The sequence below is a fragment of the Python bivittatus genome, unplaced genomic scaffold (genome assembly GCF_059951505.1).
Source record: "Python bivittatus isolate LINGU-HERP-01145 unplaced genomic scaffold, Pbiv_v1 ctg000020_np1212, whole genome shotgun sequence".
Taxonomy (NCBI): domain Eukaryota; kingdom Metazoa; phylum Chordata; class Lepidosauria; order Squamata; family Pythonidae; genus Python; species Python bivittatus.
The window spans coordinates 99757963-99779116 of record NW_028277030.1 but is presented as its reverse complement, the minus strand read 5'-3'; the positions used below and the strand labels follow the sequence as shown (position 1 = coordinate 99779116).

Below are 21154 nucleotides of genomic sequence, written 5' to 3'. Positions count from 1 at the left end.
ACTCTTCTGAACAACAGCAGAGTGGGGGCCATCTGGATCTTGGGGGGGGGGATCTAGTTCCAGAGGGCAGGTGCTGCTACAGAGAAGACACTCTTCTGGGGACCTGATAGATGACATTGTTTAATCAAAGGAACCCAGAGTGCGCCAAACCTGCAAGATTGAATTGGCCAGGCAGAATATCCATTGTGCATGTGGCCCTCAGAAATGTCCAGTGTCCTAATGAAATAAAATATATTGTCAGATTCACCGTCATGCTGGCAAAGTGAGAACTTTAGCACTTCATCCACAAAACAGAAGGAATCTGCATATTGTGGCTTGTATGAGTTGACCACCTGATCCTACAACCTCTACAATTCCTTGCCATTGGTTATACCAGCTAGGGCAATGGGAGATGGAGAAACATCTAGAAAGTATGGGATTTTGTATAAATCCTGAGCACTTTGCAGAGCCTTCTCCAATCATGTTAATTTGCAGGTTTTCAGTGCTCTTAATTTTCCAGAGTGATCACTACACAGCTGTTACTGCAGACTGAGACCGAAGGATTTCTTACCTTTCCACTAATCCCGTGTTCTTTTTTCCAGGTGTGTGTAGCTGCTTCAGAAGCTGCACGTGGCTGTCTTTGCATGTGAAGTATTGTGCCAAGCCATGTTGCTTCACTGAGAGAAAAATATGAAGAGTTATTGGGGAAAATGTGAAACAATTGTGCCTGCACTTGCATGTGATGACTTTTGGGAGTAGCTTCCAAAGCAACAATACAAACCTGGAGAAAAATGCAGCTGCTTTAACAATTCCCCAAAAAGTACTTTAGATATCCAGGTTCTCTCTTTCAAAATATTTTCACAGTCTGAACTTGGGCTGTTATTAAGTAAAATGAGGCCGCCCCCTTCAAATGGCAAGAAGAACTGACAATGATGGGGAAGGCAGAATTATCAACCACATGGTCAGCTGAGCTAGCTTCCTGCCCACAAATACAATGGATATAAACTATCTAATCTCAGCTTTGAATGGTTTCTCTATGGCGTGCATTTTTCTAACATTGTAATATCTTGGGTTAGCCTTGTATAGTATCTTCAGAATGGCTCGTTCTGCTTAGGGGACAAGGTTACGTAGCTAGATGCCATCAAGGCAGAGAGCTTAGAAATATATTATTATTTAAAGGCACAGAGAAATAAAAGATTCAGAAGGTCTTTTTGTTCATACTGTATGTGATGCAGGAGGAAGACTTAGCATACAGATAAAGAATTTCTATTCACTTGTGTCATGGCTGTTATACCCATGGCATCTGGATTTACAGCATGAATATAGATCCATATTTCTCAATTTCTAGGTCTCCCTTTTATTTTAATTTTCCCTTGCACTAGTTCTCTTGCCTTTACTCTGCATTAGTCAAAAAGAGGCAGAGTTTTGAAATTTGTTTTAAAGTTTTAAAAAACATTTGACTAAACTAACAAATTTGAACAATGAATAACACAGATAGAGACAAACTGGGAATGGGCAGCAATTATTACCGTCTCCTCTCTCATCCTCCTCTTGTGTTATCTCTCTGCTCCCTCTCCCCCTGCTTCTCCAAATCAAAGTTTTGTCTTTTAACCTTTGTTTAATCCCCTCCCAACTCTTCCCTCAGTCAGTCATTAAAGTTCCAAAATGTGGTCAAACTAAATAAATGAAGCTGAAATGAAAAAAGCCGAGGAAAGATTAAAGGACCAACGGAAGCAGCCATGCAAACAGAATGCTCTTTAAGAGGCTTCAGGCTTCTAATGAGAGGACAAAGGCTAAACAAATCCCTCATGGGCTGCCATTAACTCTATAGCAGCGCAAGGTGGGGTTGTTGAACCTGATCATCCCAAACCTGAAATCCAGGTCACCCAGCATATAGTCCTATGGGCATGGAGAAGATTACAAAAAGGACGTGAGAGTGATAATATTGTTGCCTTCCAGCTCTGCAGGTTTATAGGTTGAAAAACAATTTAATTCCCAACTGTTCTTCATGCATTTCATCTGAATTTTACAAATTTGCTCTGTTTGAGCCTTAGATTAGCATCTGTAAAATGGGAGTAACTGTGCCTTTCATCACACAGAGGAACATGTGAGAAGTACTTCCAGTCTGAACTGAAAATTGCCCCCAAATCCACATCTACTGTCTCTTTCACTAGCTCACTTTTTTATATCCACTCAGTCTGAACCCTTCCAAAATGTGGTGCATGAATTCCATAAAAAATTATTTATTCTATTTTTTTTTCCTGCTGTTTCTGGCCCATTTCACATGTCAAGCAGGGTAGGGTAGTCAAAGGAATTTAAAGCATCTGTGGACCACACTGTTGCACAGGTAGCTTTTTGCTTGAAAGCTGCTGATTTGGTTCAGGCTGACAGTAACCATGTCTGGGGAAAAGCAAACCTGCTTATCAGGGCTGGGGACATAGTTATGATTGTACTGAACCATGTGGATGGAATGTAGGATGCTGCTTTTGCTATTCATAGGGCTGGTCTATCCAGCTTTGTATCATCTATAACAGTATTGTCCAAACTTGGCCACTTTAAGATGAGTGGACCAACTCCCAGAATTCCCCAGCCAGCCATGCTGGCTGGGGAATTCTGGGAGTTGAAGTCCACTCATCTTAAAGTGGCCAAGTTTGGACAACACTGATCTATAACAACTGGCCATGGCTCCCTAAGCCTTCAAACTGAAAGCTTTCCTTTTCATGCTTAGCAATGTCAGTGGTAGAACTGGATCCTTTCTACATGCAAGATGTATAAGCCTGAACCCTCAGCAACCTCACCAGCATCAGCTCGCATTCTACCTTAGGTCAATATCAGTGATAATTATGAATTAAAGCTAATGCAATTGTTAAGGAGACCAATTTCAATGTAAAGGATCCTTTTGCTACAGGTTTTCCTCTTCTCTTTAATGAAGGTGTAAGTATTTTAGGAATTAGTTCTGCTAATTGGGAAGTGAAATTCTTACCTTGCTAATGAAAGGCAAGAAAGCACAGTTAACGGAAGAGGATGTGAGGATGGAGAGGCACCGGGACTCTACTTCCTAATGAAATTATGAGGTTTGAAACTTCACTGATTCTGGCAACCAATTAGAGATTATATAGATATTGTTTATTTGGCTCTACTTCTAGACAGAAGAAGCCAGCCTATGGATCTTCTGGCTAGACTTGCCCTAAGTAGGAATGCATACAGAAAAATGTAAATGTTTGTCATATGGGAAACCTGATTTTACTGCTGAGTATGCATTTTGCCTACAAAAGATTCCAGATTTTTTTTATATAACTTGTATTAAAGCTTACAAATGCAAAGATAAAAGACTAATACAAACTAAGAAGACTATAAAAAGTAAAGAAAAAAGTAAAAGATGCAGAGAAAAAGAAAAAAGAATTAAAAAAGGAAAAAAATAGGAAAAAAGTTATATAAAGAAATGACTCCCCCCTCCCTCCAAACAAGTATAAACAACTTTAGTAACTTAACACCTTCTCTAATATTTCAATTAAAAAAAACTCTTCTTCCCATATCTAATTTATCATTAAACAAATTGTAAAAACTCATCATTCAGTCCTAATCAGAAAAAGTCCATTAAGAGCTACCCGAAATAATAACATACATATTTTCACCTTAAATAAATCCATTTTGTATTCCAACTTATCACTCCCCATATCTTGTCTATAAACAAATCTTTAAAGCCTCGTCATTTAGTCCTAGTCAAAAAAAAAAAAAATCCATTAATAGCTACCAGAAACCACAACACATATATTTTAACCCTGGTTGAATAAATCCAGTTTATATTCCTTCCTCTTACTTTTCAAAAGCTTGATCTTTAATCCCTTTAAATAATGTCCTACAAGTTGATTTCTTATCATTTTCTCTTTGTCTCCTCTCAGAAACTTCTTTGCTAGTTTCTGACACATCTCTTTTGTAAATCCAAGATAAGAAAGCTTTCCAAGTCACTCTTCTGATTTATTTGTATGTCCCCTTTAATTAATTATTAAGACATCTGCCGGTTTCATTTGTGAATCTAATGTGGCATCTTTTTCCATATCATTCTTGTAGTGTGGCATTTTTAAATCCATTTTCAGATCCACGTTCAGATCAGCCTCAGTCTCTCCAGTAAAATCTGTTCCTCTTTTATAGCCTCTGTTAAATCCATTTTTATAGGGGCAAGCAATCTTAAGAGTAATTTCTGGGTACATTGTTCCCAAATATCCTTGATTTCTTCTGTAGTCAAATAGAATTGATCCATTGTATTAATAGGTATCTTCTCCTTTAATTATAATCTTTAGTTCTCTCTGGTTCCCTCTAGTCAATCTTCAAGTCCCCTCTTATCATAAGTTTATTTTCCAATCAACAAAACTTTCCCATGGGAGGATTTCTTACAGTTCATTTCAAAAGCTGTCTGTCTGTCTGTCTGTCTATCATAAAATTTTAAACAACCCAACAACCCACAGGAAATACTCTTTCATGTCCATCTGGCCCCTTAACTTTCCAGAATCAACATTCTAGTCCCCCTTTTCCTGTTTTTCAAAAGTAATTCTTTTTAATCCTTAAACTTACATGAAACTTCTTTCATCAAGGATAGAAGGAAACTCTCCTGGTGTAATGAAACTTGCCCTTCTGAAGATTCTTAACATCCAAAAAGATCAATAACAGGCAATTTCCTAAGGTGATTAAGAGAGGAAGTGGGCAAGCCCAGTGTCCTTTTGAAGGTGCCGAACCACAGCTTAGGCAAGATGATTCCCACCCACCCCCCGGCTCCCAGAGCTCTAAAACTCACTGAAGATTGCTATTTAATCTGCAGAGGAGTTTCAAGGAGCCAATCCATTCACTGGCTCCTCTTTCCACTGTGGTCATTGGCTCCGCTCTTTGCAGAGTTGTCTTCAGTCTGCCATTGCTTCCCCAGAAGTCTAGAAGATTCCAGATTCAATTTCCAGTAGCTTCCACTTTGGATACAGAGAATTTCCTGCCAGGAAATCTAGAGAACTGCAGCCTGTCAACATAAACACTATTCACCTAGAAGGAACAGCCCATGTACTAACAAGGAGGCATAACCTGGCATTTCAAAGCCATAATCCTGAGATTACCAGTCTTTATGTATATTTTTCAAAAAGCAGAGCCCAGGCTGAAAGACAGAGGCTTTGGCCATGCCTTCACCATAAGCCAGTATTGTGAACATTTGCAACCATGGGGCAGAGTAACTGATCTCTGACAACCCTGCAGAACAGTCCAGGGCTTGTTCTCCAGGCTCCTTGTAATCTTGATTGTGATTTTTTAAAGGCAAATATAATAGAAGCATTAGGCAAGCTGTAGCTCATAAGAATAGCCCTGCTGGATCAGCCCAAGACCTGGTTTAGTTTTTTTGTTTCTCACAGTGGCCACTAGATGCTTCTGGAGAGTTCACGTAATAGTATTTTTTATCATCTGCTACATCTGCATGAGGTTCTCCAGCAGCCCTTTCCTATTTCCCAAATCCTGTTGGGATCTTTTTGTGGGACCCTTTTTTATTGGGAGGGTTAAAAGGCAAGCCTAACATACTCATTCTGTCTTTCGCCTTAACAGCTGGGCTGAAAATTAAGGCTTTGCTCATTCAGGTGATCTGAATACGTCACTGGCCATACCTTTGGATCTTTTTTGCGGGGGGAAGAAAGCTTCGGACCACTGCCTCAGAACAGTTGCATACTCCCAATCTGTATGTGATACTCATTTATTCTGTAATTTGATACACAGAATGTGAATGGGACCAAGTGCTCAAGATATTCTCTCTACACATATTTCTGATTCTAGCGCTAGTTCAGATTATGGCAGATTGACAGTGGTGACTGATAGCGGTGGCCTGCCTGTCCTCTTCTGGAATTAGAATTCCACCCTGGGTAGAGATACCATTAGATGATGATTTGCCAGCTTTCCTCATGCCCTTTGCTCACCAGTCTGTTGCTCCCATTTCTACTTTTCCATTGCATCTGCCAGCTTTCTAACCACTTTGCCATCTGCTCTAATGAAAAATGGAAGCAGCATATTGTTTCTGGCCTAGCCAACAATCTGAATATCATAGCTTTTCCATATCAGGATTTGTCCCCCCCCCCGCCCCCTTCTTCATTTTCTTTCTTTCTGCCCCAATAACCCATTTCTTTCTGCCTGCCCACCTGTGTTTATGCATCTGGGATGCCAAAGCAGACCCCTCTGTAAATTAGAGAATCTTGAATGATTGCAGTGTGTGCTGTTCCTTTCCTCAATATATTTCACTGCCTTACCTTTTTCTTTTTTTAAAAAAGTATATTTATTAAGATTTTTCTCATAAATAAAAGACAAATTAAAAAGAAAAGAAACAAAAACGTGCAAAAAATAAAAAAGAAATTAAAGTTAAGAAATATATAAGTGACTTCCGACCTTCTTTTCAACAGATAATCACAATCTTACTATCCCTCCTTCCCTTTAGATGTTATGCAAGTCCCTTCAGCCCTCATTTAATCCATGTCTTCTTAATCTTCAAATCCATAAATCATCATTTCATTTCTTTCTACTTTCAGGAAAAAGTCCATATAAGGTTTTCAGTCTTTCAAAGAAGTTTTTGTTGTTTTTTTCTCCAACCAAACAGGTCAGTTTTGTCATTTCTGCAAATTCTGACATTTTCACAATCCATTCCTACTACCTTACCTTTTTCAACTCTGCAAGTCATCCATTCACTGCACAGAGCACTTAGATAATAAAATAAATAACAAAATGAAATTATTGGATTCAGACAGACATAAACAAATGTTCTGGGAAGATTAATTAAGAGGAAGGAAGCACATAGTGGATCTGCATCTCATACTTCTGAAAGCTAACCATTTCAGGATTCTCAGTGTCTACAGAGAGGTAGAGAAATGAAAATGAATTGACTGAAACTTACTCTGTTCAGAAATGTAACAATCCCAATTAGCCTTGACGCAGCTATGCAAACATGGCTTTGGAAGCATACAGTGATTGCTAACCAAAAGCAAAATAGCAGGAGTTACTGCTAATATCTTTGGAATCTCTAGATTTTCAAAAGAGTGTTCTTTATTGGTGAACAGATCCTTGAAAGTAAGATCATATTTGGAGCAGTATTTTCTTTTTTAAAATCCAAGCATGAAGCCACAAGACTGATTCAGATTGTGCAGGAAACTGATTTGAGACATAGGACATGTGCCAATCTTATGTTAATTCAGGTGCATGCTGAAAACTTTTTGTGAGGGACAGAAGGGCTGAAGTCAGATGCAAAAATCCTGGGACCAGACAGGTGTGTTATAGTAACAATGCATAGATGTCAACCATCAGATGAACCTACAGATAAGCAACCAGCTCTCTGCCCATTAGGACACAGAGGCAAGGGAAAGAGAGATCAGGCTGGCATCTTGGGACTGCTATCTACATAGCTTGAGGCATATGGTTAGCAGTTACTAGTTTTCTGCTCTAATTATGGCTATTCAAATATCTAATAAAACTAGATGATCAAAGGCTGTACCCTTGAATCTCTGCCTGCTAGCCTTCTAGTTTTGAGTATCAGTCTGGAGGAAGCTTGACACTGATATTCACTCTAGCATTTACCACATTGTGCATATTTATATATTTTTCATTCTTTTGTATGTATATTAAATGGTACACTATACACAATGTATTAATATTATACATTGCCTGCAGATGCGTAGCATGATAAGCAGCCTAAAAGCATTTCTGATAGACCAGGGGCCCAGTTTAAAGTTTGCCTGTGTCCTATAGCTATGCTTTATTTCTCTCTGCTTTTCTCATTCCCCTCCTCTAGGTGAGGTGGACCAAAACTGCTGGCAGCGCCTCGGACAAATTCCAGGAGACGTCGGTGTTGAATGAGACCCTTCTGATTGAGAAGATCCAGAGGCTGCAGGGGGGTCGCTATTACTGTAAAGCAGAGAATGGGGTTGGGGTCCCAGCCATCAAGTCCATTCGAGTAGATGTGCAGTGTAAGTCATTTTGTGGCCATCCAAGGCTTCCCACAGTTCTACTGTGTGTATCTACTTGATCATCTGGCTAGTGAAATTCTGCATTGACCTAGACTCATTCTCATACCTCTGAGGCAAAGGGATAAACCTTGTTATATCCATGCTCCCTTTCCTGAAAGTGCTGGTCTTGGACCCTCGTTAACTAAGGGCCAGTTCATTCATGGCCATATAAGAGAAGGCGCACATGCTATAGTCAGTGGTGTGCTGCAATTTGATCAAGCCCATCTGGATAAAGATCTTCACTCAGCCATGTGGTGATGGGATTTCCTTATTCATTTCAGATATAAACCTGGGTTTAACACCAAATGAAAAAGCAAAAGCAAGTCTTAGTCTTACCTGCCTGCATTTTCTCCTTAGTCCCACACAAATCAGCAACCTCTGCTTCCTCTTTTAAACTAACTAACTATTAATTCATCAAGTGAGAGTTGGAACCTTAGCTAGTTAAAAAGAGGGTAAGTCAAAGTGATACTCACCAAATATTTTGGGTTAACAACTTCTGTCAACTTCAAGTGTTATGGCCAGTAGTCAGGAATTATTAGAATTGTAATTCAAAACATCTGCAGAGCTCTAGGTTGCTATGTATAGTTTAAAACATGGTTTGTCATTGGGCTGTTAATAAACAGTCATTGGAACTAATCAGAGTGTTCTAGGTTCAGACTTCTGGCTGGTTTAATGACTTCTCTTTCTGGCCACGTTGGAGGAAAAAGGAGCAGACCTGAGGCTGGTTCTCTTTGTTCTACTATAATTTAGTATTATGAGAAATAGATCTTTCTTTCATTGTAATAATGAACTGTATATCAGATTCCACTGCATGAAACTAAAATCCCTTCTATTTTACTTGCCTTCTAACATGAGGCTAATCTTCCTGGCAAAGTGTCAGCCCTCCAAGGTAGACCAGACTAGGTAACCAAAGTTACACATTCTAATACTACTTTTATTATAAGGTTATAATAACAGAATCTTGCAAGTCTGAATGCACTTCCTTCTCTCCCCCCCCCCCTTTATTTTTGTGAGAACCAGGAGGGTCTTGTCTGAGATGCTAATTTGGGTTACAGATCTGCCTCAGACTCAGATTTCTTTTATCTGACTATTGTCTTGACTGGGGCTCTTCCTCCTGTTCCTCAAGGTTATTCCTTCTGTCCCTTACACAAAGTGGTTGATTCACACAGTTGCACAAATATACACATAAATGATATAATAAATATGAGCATGATAATTAACCCAGGCCTATCTTAATATTTTCATAAAACCATAGAACTCCAAAGAATCTTAAAGGTCATTTAGTCCAATCCCCTCTTCAATGCAGGATCTACTAGAGCATCTCTGAATGAAGATCTCTAATGAGGAACTCACCTCTTCATGTGACAGCCTCTTCCACTGGCTGACAGTTTATAGAGTCAGGAAGTTCCTCTTGAAGTCTAGCCTGATGTTCTTGTAATTGGTTCTGGTCCTATTCTCTGAAGCAATCGAGAAAATCCACTCTTCCTTCTGTGTGAGAGCTCTAAAGTTATTTGAAGAGTGCTATAATGACTCTCTTAGTTATCTTATCTGTAGGCTGAACATACCCAGATCCTTTAACCATTCCTGACTGGATTCAATTTTAGACCTTTCACTATCTCTCTCTGAAATTTCTCCAATATGTTACTATCTCTTTGAAAGTGATGTGCCCAAAACTAAATACAGTTCTACAAATGGGTCTGCCCTAGGCAGAGTACAGTGGGAAGAATTACTTCCCATGATCTGTTCTCTATGCGCCTGTTAATGTACTCCATGATAGCATTTGCCTTTTAGCAGCTACATCACACTGATGGCTCATGTTTAATTTGTAATTGAGAAGGACTCTTTCACATATACTACTGCCAAGCCTAGTCTCCCCCATCCTATACTTTTGCCTTACATTTTTCCTTCTAAGATGCAGAACTTTGCATGTCTCCCAGCTAAATTCCATTCTATTCACTTTGGCTCACTGCTCAAACCAGTCTAGGTCTTTTAAAATCTTTTTTATCTCATCTAAAGTATTAACCACCTATCCCTGCTTTGTGTCATTCCCCTTCTTATACTCTGGGTCACTCAGAGTTCAGTACTCCTATTTTCACAAGGATTTTTGTTGGCTTGTGTGACTTTAACAAGAGATCAGAGAAATTCATGGAGAAATTAATAATTTCAAAGTTATTGGTTTTAAAAAAACTCAGTCCTGCTAATACAAGTTGCAGGAGAACATCAGTATGCTTCCATCTTCTGTTTGTGGATACTCCAGAGGCATTTGGTGCTGGCTAAAATGTGCCCTGGCCTGATCCTACAAGACTTTACTTATATTGATAATCACCTGTTCAAATATCTGATAATGAGTGATATAATTAATCCCATTTTCATGCTTCCCTGCAACCCTTCTACTGTGTTTGTAAATATATATCTTGCTTCCTTCCAGGTGACTGACAGCAATTGCAGGCAGCTAGAAGAAACTTTTTACAGGTCTCTAAAAGCCAGTTTCCTCCTGCCAATTAATCAGCTAGAGAAGAACAATTGGAAAGTGGTTTTGAAATGCATTTCTCCAAAGAGAATGTTGCGACAATATATACTTAGAAATTTAACATTTTACTTCACAGCCAGTCCTATCCCTCCCCAAAAGACTGTCCTCACCTGTATATTATTTTTAATTAGATCTGTACAAAACACTTGAGTCTAAGCATAAGGAACCCCTTTAGTGCCAGCTGCTGAGGGGATTTTTAAATCTTTTCTAGGAAATTAATGTTCTTTTCTTGGAATATTTAGGAGAAGCTTCACCAACTTGTCACCTTCCTCACTGTTTGGAAATGTGGGGTCTTGCAGCTGAAACACAACTAGGTACTCTGCCTAGGCTGGTTTAGGTTTTCTTGTCCTCCTCTACTGTGTAGCTTCCCTGTGCTTCTCTTTGCTTCCTTAAACTTGTTTATCATGGATAATTTATCACTGCTTATTAAAATGTCCCATCTCAAAAGGGAGTTGATTTCTTCTGCAGTTTCCCTTTGCTTTTAGGATGTAGCTTGGATCTAAGCTGATGCAGAGTCCTGTTCTTCTTCCTTCGTTTCTGACCTTTAGCGCTATGGGGTAAATTGGGTGGCCAAGGGCTTTCCAATACTAACATCTACTCTACCGATGGACTTGGTAATATACCTCCTGCTTTCTGTGCGTGTCTGTGTGTTGCTGTCCTAGAGAAAAGTTTGCAATTTTTGCAGCGGATGGATGGATAGATGGATGGTTGAGAGAGTTGGAAAGGACTAGGTTAATCCTTACCACTATTGCCCTTAACTGCACATTTCATGACATTGTTTTATTCCTCTGTCCTTAATATGCAACAAACATTCCCTTTCATTTACTGTTGATGATAATTTTCTAGTTATTTGTGCCCTGACCTAAGATTATATGGTATCTGAAACATACATTGAAAACATAGTGCAAATTGCTTAGGACAGTTTGTCTATTTGCTCAGAATTGAGATGACGTCCGTGTGCCTCTTTCTCAGATCAAGTTGTAATCATTCCTGACACTTGGAGAAAGTAAAATGGAAATATAGAACTAGCCACATATTCCTAATGTGACTATGCTGCAGTCGAGGGATGTTCAGACCAGCTGTGAACATGATGCTTTATTCATGACATCCTGGATACAAAGACAGTACATTACTAAAAGTTGAAATTACTCAAATTTTTGACCGAATTCCTAAGCAGCTTTCAGTTTTCAGAAAAACATCAGGTCATGTGTTATCATTTACTCACCTAAATCTGTTTCAAAGCTTCATGTAAATCCCTGTAGAAGAAAGCCAGCCAACAGGCTGCTACGTTTCAGTTGATGCCAGCAAGGCAGTGTGCTGAAGATTCAGAAAACTGCCATCACTGGCGCTAAGTCCCCAGATACCATCATTAATCAGGGAAGCTTTTCCTTGGAGCCTTTCCATACTGGGAGGAAGAGATAGGAAAGCCAGATGGAAAGTAGGGACATTTAAAAGTTATATTGATATTGAAACAACCCACATGGTTGTATCTGTTGGCAAGCCAATAACCGTAGGTTGAATTAAGCTCTGATGTAATTTTATTAACATTTTTTATTATTGTAAGCATTAGTGTATCTAGCTAGAGATAAATACAGTGCTTTGAACAATTCAAAATATTATAAAAAATTAAGTAGAACTCTTCTCATAATCATCATTACTATTGTCATCACTATTTGCTAAGATTTAATACTTTTAATGATTCCTTTTTTGCTGAGACATGCTTTTAAGTGAAAAGAGTGGACACTTGCAAATTGCTACAGGCATGCAAAAGCTTCTTGGCTCCTCTATCATCTTTCCATAGACGACTTGGAAAACAAGGAAGAACGCTGGCATTCTTGAGTCAAATTATGATTTTCTTAGGGTTCAGAGTTTTTGAAGAGGGCAATTTTTGTTCTCAGGTTTCTTTAGAGAGATTGGAAGAGCGACAGTGAATTTGCAACTGGCTGCATTGGTTTGGGCATCATGATAAGTAAGGATCAGAAAGGATGATAAGAAAGAATGAGAGAGCCAGTTTGGTGTACTGGTGCAGTGGTTAAGCCATCAGGCTAGAAACCAGGAGACTGTGAGTTCTAGGCTTGCCTTAGGTACAAAGCCAGCTGAGTGACCCCTGGCCAGTCCCTCTCTCTCAGCCCTAGGAAGGAAGCAATGGCAAAACACTTCCAAAATCTTTCCAAGAAAACTGCAGGGACTTGTTCAGGCAGTCACCAGGAGTCAGCACTGACTCAAAGGCAACTATCTATCTATCTAAGGATGAGAAAAGTGATATCACATGAGCAGGACAGGGAGTTTGGGGACTTGTAGTTCCAACATGGTTAGTGAATACCAGGTTATAGAAGTTGATTGTAAGATAATAAAGACATGAACTTGAATAAAGGGAGATTCTGACACAGTTTGTACTTTTAAATATGATGGGCTCAAGTCACTTCAATTTATTTTAGTCATTCACTTTGACACAGTGGAGTTTTCCCCCCCAAATACTCCAAAGCAGTATGGTGAGAGATTAGAGCTGTCACATCTTGGAGACCGATAGGAAATTAAGGTTCTTTGGGATGAGGTACAGGTGAGAACTCATCACACTAAGAGTACTTAGGGCAGAAAAAATTGCCATGTGAAATTGCCAAGGGTAAGTCACCTTGTTATAACTGCTTCATAGCATCAAAAATGAATGAGTTAGGCGGCAGACAATTGAGATTTAGATCAGGTGAATTTTATTGCAGCCCTATTTGCATGTCATTGTTTAAAGCCCAGTAATGCTATTTCAGCTATTTCATTGTCACTGATTTTTTTTTTCTTTTTTCTTTAGCTTGTGGAAGGAACAAGGCAAAGAACAATTCTGAAGCCCATCCAGTTAGGAACTGCAGCAAAGGAAGTTCAAAATGCAGAGGAGACAAATAGCAATGAGGAGGAACAAATATTTTTTCACTTGAATAATGTGATCACAAAGCACTGGGGAAAAGAACCTAAACATTTAGTTACCATAGAAAGACCCCATTCCCCCATTAATATAAACACGAGTTTCTGGGTATACTGGAGTGAATATGTTGATCAGAAGTATAACAATCCAGGGGACTTCAATCATTCTTCTAAATGACTCTACCAACCACATTTTAGGTCATTGTAGGAACTCAAAAATGATTTATAAAGGAAAGTGGAGTCCTGACACTTATTTAGGAGGCATCCAGGAAGGTGACATTAAAGAAGTTTGCCTAGAATAAATGAAGTGGTGGAGTAAAGGTTAACATATATTGGTTGAAATTCCTAACTAAGTATTTAAGAAACCCCTCTAATCTGGCTCTGGATCTCTTTTATGTTTTCCTCTGCATTTTATATGTCATTTCTCAGCTAAAAAAATCTGCCCATGTGTCTGAAATATAGTTCTGGTATTATCAGACTAACAAATCTCAATTTCTATTACAAACACTGTCTCCTCAAAATATGTGCCTCATTAAAATATGCAAATTGTCTGGTCCGGGCACATCTCAATGGAAAATGTGTGCTTTTAGTAGAAAGTAGTATCTTCTCTTGAAACCAGATTTCCAGATTTGAATATAGCTAAATCAATATTTTAAATTTCAATAGCATATAAGTGCTTTATGGAAGAAAAAAGGAGCCTTCATGTGCTCTGTGGTCACATGCTTCAAATATGCAAGGACTCTGCATTTGGTCCTCATTAGCGTACATCTGGATTTTTTCTCCACTGCGTTTAATGATTATCCATCTCCCCAACCCCAGCATGCACACATACACACACCCCTCCAACAGTCTGGAGGCAGGGACATATGATGCACATTGACAACTTTCATTAATCTGGTTTGGCTCTGTCTCTCCTCATTAGCAGAACATTAAATGAAGCGGGAACCTAAATGGATGGCGAGAATTATATCATTTGATTCAAGGGTTCTTTGCTCCTTTAATCTACTCAATCTTGAAAGGTACCTTGGGAACAGAAGACTTATTATGATGCACTGAATTAGCATTATTAATAGTATTATATACTAGAGTATTACCTGCAGGGTTTTGGTTCACACAATAAGCACAGACTTGTAATATTGACTTTTGTCCCATGTAAAAACAATATTGGGGACAAAGGAGACTGCTTTGTACCAGGTTAGATCATCAGTTCATTGAACAATATTGTTTATACTGACTGGCACTGTGTCTTTCAGTTTTCTGATAAGGAAGCAGTTTCAGTGTTATTTGGAGATGGCAACTTTGGCCTTTCTGAAGGTAAAGAGTATGCCCAACTACTAAGTTATACTTTTCCCGTAATACACAAATGCTAGATGTGTTGGCCATCAAAGAAATTCAAAATAAAAAATCTGTACAGGCAATATCTTTATTGTACCAACAAAAATTTTGTATTAACTGCAAGCTTTCAAGTTTCTTAAAAGTTTTAATGAAGTGAAATAGTTAAAAAGCAGAAAAATGAACAAGGGATTTGTGACTAACATTATGAGCCATTCGGCCTCTTATATGGAGTAAAAGCCAGCTTCTTTAGAGAGTTATATCTTTACAGAAACCCTTGCTATAATTCAGCAACATTTTGCATCCTGCTGTATTGGACAACATCCAAATTGCATTCCTTGAGGCTGATAAAGATTTTTAAGAAACATGAAAACTTGCAGTGATGATAAAATATTGGTTGAGCAAATAAAGATATTGCCCTTGTGGGGTTTTGAGCAGGTCCTGCTTAAATTGCTTTTCATTGTGATTAATTTTTGTATGCATGAAGATTTTTGAATGGAAGAACATTCAATAGTATAATTCCAGAATAACTCTTAGAGTTCTTGATTCTTGATTCTATGCTAAATGTAGATCAACCCCAGTTCTAGGATGAGCATAACACTAACCTCTGGCCTTAGCGTAGAAACAAATGATTGCGGAACATATACAGAAATCCAATTTTAAATGTTAACTTTATAAAAAGGAGAGCAAATTTGGGTTAACTAGAAAGTGAGATTTAAAATATTCTTTTCTAGTTGAGGGGCCATGTAAGATGAAAGATTAAGCTGTATCTTTCCACTAGTACTACCTCAGCTGATGGAGCAAGAACTTCGTTCAAATTTAGAGAAGCTGCAGCTAAAACTACAAAGCATCATTAGTAGAATAAAAATGAACAGGTGCATTTGGCAGGCTAGGCAGAAACAACCAGATTTGGCATCAGGTTTTCACAATCATTATTAAAGATCTCCACTCCACAATGACAGACAAAATACAAAGCACTTGAATTTTGTCAACTGGCACAAAGCTGGACATAGTGCTTAAAATATCAATACACCACATTAAAAATAGTCTTATCTCCTGTTTTCTTTCACCAGATGGCTTGCTAAAAGACAACAGAATGCACAATTTATTCAAGGGACTTCTGTGACATGTTCACTAGCCCCAGGACAAAATCAGCCTTGCAGCCTTCTGGGGCCAGATAATTTACAGAGAGAAGTCCTTGTAGTATTTAGTGATCTATCTGGCGAATGCAATTTACCCTATTCCTCATTTAGCTATTTTAGAAAAGCTCAGTTGCTATGCAGATACCTATCAGATAGTTGGCCTTCCTTTGGGAAGGTGTCACTTTGAGAATTACTAGTTTGCCAGGTGAGTGGAGTGAAGTCTCCCAATCTACCTTCGTTGTCCTTTATATCTGGAGTATTGGCTGACCCACAGACTTCGTACATTCTGACTTAAATTTCATTAACAGCCTCTGTGGATTCCCTCCTTCCTTCTTTTCTTTGCAGATTTGGACAAGCCTGTCCTTACTGTCCATCAAACTATCAGTGATGTCCGTGGGAGTTTTTATCATGAGAAGACAGTCTTCCTTCGATGCACAGTTAGCTCTAATCCACCTGCTCGCTTCATCTGGAGACGGGGTTCCGAGACTCTTTCCCATAGTCAGGATAATGGAGTGGATATCTATGAACCATTGTACACAGAGGTGAGATAGTTGTTACCTCTTCCTATACTTTTTGGACATTCAGGGGAACTTGGAAATCCTTCCTTCCTTCCTTCCTTCCTTCCTTCCTTCCTTCCTTCCTTCCTTCCTTCCTTCCTTCCTTCCTTCCTTCCTTCGTGAAGTTATATAGGTATCAAGAATAGTAGTCACCGAGTCTTATCTCCATGAATTTATCTAAACCTATTTTAAAACACCCAGGCTCAATAGTTTAACTGTACACAGTGTGAAGAGATACAATCGTTTATCTTGAATTTTCTACCAGTCTCCAACCATTGAATGATTCCAGGTTGTAATATGAGAGAGGAGTAAAAACTAACCTATATTAACTTCCTTCACATCATGCCCAATTTTATCCATTTCATCATATCCCTGCCTTTTTTCTGTTAAAAACTAATGCAAGATTTTTTTCATAGAGGGTTGTTTCTGTGGCCTTGATCATTTTAATTGTTCTTTTTTCACTTTCTACAGCTTTACATGTAGAATTTCCAATATGAATGCACCACAGATTCTTATAAAGACTTCTGACTTCTGGTGATCCTCAAAAAAGAATTGGGGTTTTTTTATGCAATACAATAGCCACTATTTTTTCTTTGATTGATTTACTATGGTATCAAGCTAAGATCCCTGCAGTATAGTACTTCAGATAACATGATTGTTTATGTGATGTGTGGTTAGATTATCCCAGTGTTCATTATAATGTTTGTTTACACTGAACTGTGTGTGCCACTAGTGCCTGATATGGGCCTGTAACTGAACCAGAAAGTCCTAAAACTGAATTAAGAGATTCTAAGATGGGAGGAAAATTACAACAGTATAACATTAAAGAGAAGGAGCCATGAGGTCAAGGAAAGTATTAACTCAACAAGGTTAACAGATGTGATAAGTGGGACAGATAGAAAGAAAGGAATGAAGGAAAATGGGCAGATTTGGCAGTCCCTATGTACAAGTCCAAAATTCACAGCCCAGCATTCTAGGTGCAGCCCTATTGCCAAACTGATAAAAATCAATTTGAAGAGCTGTCTATCAATCACTAAAGTTTGCTTTGTTACTTTATATTATTTATGTTCATTAATGGATAGATATTTGTACCTAAAAAAATTAAGCAACTCCTTGGGGTAAGGAGAAGCTTGTTGAATACTAAAGAAAAGCATCATGCTCCTATTTTGCAACCATAGCTGTTCAGGCTATGTGATTAATCTATGAAATCTAATAGCAGCAAGTTGAATTCTCCCCTCTCCTACTGCCAAGTGGATTGTCTATGCTTCATTAATGCTCTGCCTCAGTTTTTGAAATTAATGACTGGTTTTTCTTGAGATTGTTCAAATACCTAGTGATGAAGTACTATTCAGAAACAATCTCCACTATGAATGTGTTTTTCTTTATTTTTCTATTCCATAAATTCTCAAAACTTCCCATGTGCTGACTTTCTTAAATCACATGCTAGCATTTTTCTTCTTTGAAGTCTTAGGAAATTGAGACTATATTCCTCAAAGCAATCTGGAAAATTAGCCCCCACCAACCCTGCAGCTTTACTTGATGTGCATATCTATAGTTAATTTCACTGTCCTTCTGAGAGGAAGGGAAGGGAAGGGAAGAAGATTATATTGAGATAGTTGCATTCTGCAGATTTGTCTACCAACCTCAAGCTGGGGTCTGTGTGGATTCTGTCTGCATTTGATTTTTGCAGCATGCCCTAGGCAGCCTCTCAAGTCGTACCAAAACTATTCTTCTGTGCATGCAGGGGAATCATGCAATGAGATGAAATACAGTGTCTTGGGATGTTGGGACTGAAGAGAGGAGATCCATGAACAACTCAAATGTCTGTTGTATTTCCAGAATAATATTCAAAGAGGGAAGGCATGAGTCTTGCCTTGTGGAAGGAAGATGCTTCTTAGATGAAAGTAAAGCCTGAGGACAGGGGAGGTATATGAATTCCTGCCACAGCTCTTACATGGAAAGCAAGTAAAAGGAAAAACAATTTTCCTGTTCATGTTCACATTTGCTTTATGAAATCTGAAGCTTTAATTGGCTTATCATCATAAATGCAAATATATTATAGGTGTGTGTTGCTGTTCTGTAGGAGGAACTCTGGGGTTAGTAAAATCTGGTTAGTAAAATATAGATTGCATTCTGTTGTCCCTTCTCAGTAACATTGTTGCTTAACTTTTCTGCCTATTTCAGCAATTTCTACAGGTGGTCAGAGAAGGAACTATGATTCTTGGCAGGATTAACCATCAAGCAAAATATTAATATGTTGAGATGCAGAACTGTTAAGAATTGTTTTGGTGAGCATTTTGAGTAAAAATAGCCACTGATGTAGAGGGGAAATTAATATATTCTTCTTTGATTGTAGTCACTGACATTGGACTAAAAATAAATATTTAAAATTTCCCCATAGTGATGACCCTGTTGTGTGGGTTCTAATTCTTGGAGCTGTTCCTTTACATGAGACTAGAAATCCCAGTTCCTTTGTCTTCCTGTGGTTATAGCATTGTAGTTGGCTCAATTGCTCTACCTTGCACCTGCTTTTCTATCTTGCATCTGCTTTCTGTTTGAATTATTTTGTTGTGCTTAAGGATTATATTAATTAGTTGCTGGAAGGAAAGTTTTTTTTTCTTCTTCTTTATCAGGTCTACATCCTGTCTTTCCTCTAGGCAGCATATATAACATGCCTCTTACTTTTATCCTCACAACAACCCCATGAGACAGTTCAACTGAGAGATCATGAGTGGCCAAAACTACCCAGTGGGTTCACTGAGACTAGATCCTAAATCTGCCCCTTCCTAGTTCACCACTCTAACCATTATATCACACTACATCCTAAAACAATCTTTATGGCAGGGAGAGATATTTTATAATTGGGAGAAAGTTAATAACTGGCACACTATAAAAAACTGCAGCTCTGCAAGTAGCTACTTGCAGAAAGAGTTGGAGTGAATTTGTTGTTGTTATTTTCTAGCCTACAGTTGTAATCATTTTATATACCAGTGATAGGCTAACACCTATTACATTCCTTTGACTAGCCAAAATTGGGCAGCTGAGAGAGGAAGCAGATCAATTGCTTGTTTATGGTATATTATGGTATTGCTAAAAAGAGAGAGAAGAGTTTGGGTGTGTGATGTTCCACTCATCTGTATGCTTTCTACTTTCTCAGCATTACTCTTTAAAAGAAGCTTAGAGACAGCTGGTTACATTAACAGGTAAACTGTAAACTTAATGGTTTAAGCTTTGTATAGTGATTTACAGACCTGGTTGTTACACATTTACCCCATGTTTATTGATCAATAAATTGGATGTATGCAAACCATGCATAAATCAATATTTGACAGGCAGGTTCTAAATGCTATTGTCCAAACAGAATAGCAACCATTCTCCAGGCAAGTTTTCAGTAGTATTGTGGTCTTTGTGGTGTTTCTCTTGCTCAAAAGCTACATGTTCCCTTGCATATTTTGATTGAATTTTGCCTTCTGACCCTCATAGCCCACTCAGGTGAATACAGGTGGCTTTGCATGAGATCAGTCTGATGAAAGGCATTCCCTAAAACAGATTTACTTTAAACAAAAAGGCAAGTAAAAGCAAACATTATCTGAGATCAGATAAGCAAGCCACTTGAATAAAAATATCAACTTATGTAATATTCCATGCCTAACTTGGTGTTAGGGTTTAAGCCCAGGTATAGCAATTAAACTCTTCCTCTGCATTCCTTTTTTTATATTAATTTTATTAAACATTACAATTACAACTAAAAAAAAGAATAGAAAGAAGAAATAGAAAGTGCAGAAAAAAAGGAAAAAGAAAAATAGAAATGAAAGAAAAAATAAGAATACAGTAAAGAAAAAGAAAATATACAGAAGAATGACTTCCCCCTTCATTACAAGTATAAACAATTTTAGTAACTTATCACCTCTTAAAATACAACAAATGATCTCTTCTTCCCATATCCCATCTCTTATCTATAAGCAAATCCTTAAAGCCTCTTCAGTTCAGTCCTGATGTCAGCAAATGTCCCTTAAGGGTTACCAGAGATAACATATCTATTTTAATCTTGATCAACTTTATATTTCTTCCTTTTACTTCTAACAATCTTGATCTTTAGTCCCTTCAAATAATATCCTAATACTTGATTTCTGTTCATATTTTCTTTGTCCCTTCTCACAAAATTCTTCAAAGCTTTAGCAAACCTCTTTTGTAAATCCAATGTAAGAAAATTATCCAGATCACTCTTTTGGTTTGTTATTTATACATCCCTTTTAATTTTGAAGACATCAGGTAGTTTCTTTTGTATGTCCAGTGTGACATCTTTTTCCATGTCATTCTTATAGCCTGTCATATTTAAATCCACTTTCAAATCAGTCTCAATCTTGTCAGGTAAAACTTGTTCCTCTTCCATAACATCTTTTAAAGACAGTCTATCTGTAGAGGCAGGTATTCTTAAAATTAATTTCTGGGTCCATTGTTGAAAAATATCCTTCAATTTATCCAATGTTAATATATTTTGCTTCATTCGGTATTTGTAAGTCAAGTGTAAGTATTCTCCTTCACAGGTACTCTCACTATCCAGTCATTTGTTCAGCGACCGTTCAAAGTTACAACAGTGCTGAACAAAGGGACTTATGACCTGACTGAAAGTTCTGGTCATCTGGGCCCTTGCAGTTGTTTCACCCTTATGGCAGGTTGCCAAGCAGCCCA

At 38.1% G+C, this 21154-nt stretch overlaps 1 protein-coding gene across 21 annotated transcripts in view; it reads left to right on the top strand.

Moving 5' to 3' along the window:
* MDGA1 (MAM domain containing glycosylphosphatidylinositol anchor 1) overlaps nt 1-21154 on the top strand; it is a 337350-nt gene that overhangs the window by 94774 nt on the left and 221422 nt on the right. For all 21 annotated transcript variants that reach the window (XR_015796952.1, XR_015796953.1, XR_003084348.2 and 18 more), the window contains exons 3-4: nt 7775-7949; nt 16251-16447. Coding sequence is in view for 15 of the 21 variants with exons in the window: in XM_088145366.1 (XP_088001492.1) it covers nt 7775-7949; nt 16251-16447 (372 nt within the window). In the remaining 6 variants the exon portion in view is untranslated. The remainder of the gene's footprint in view (nt 1-7774; nt 7950-16250; nt 16448-21154) is intronic.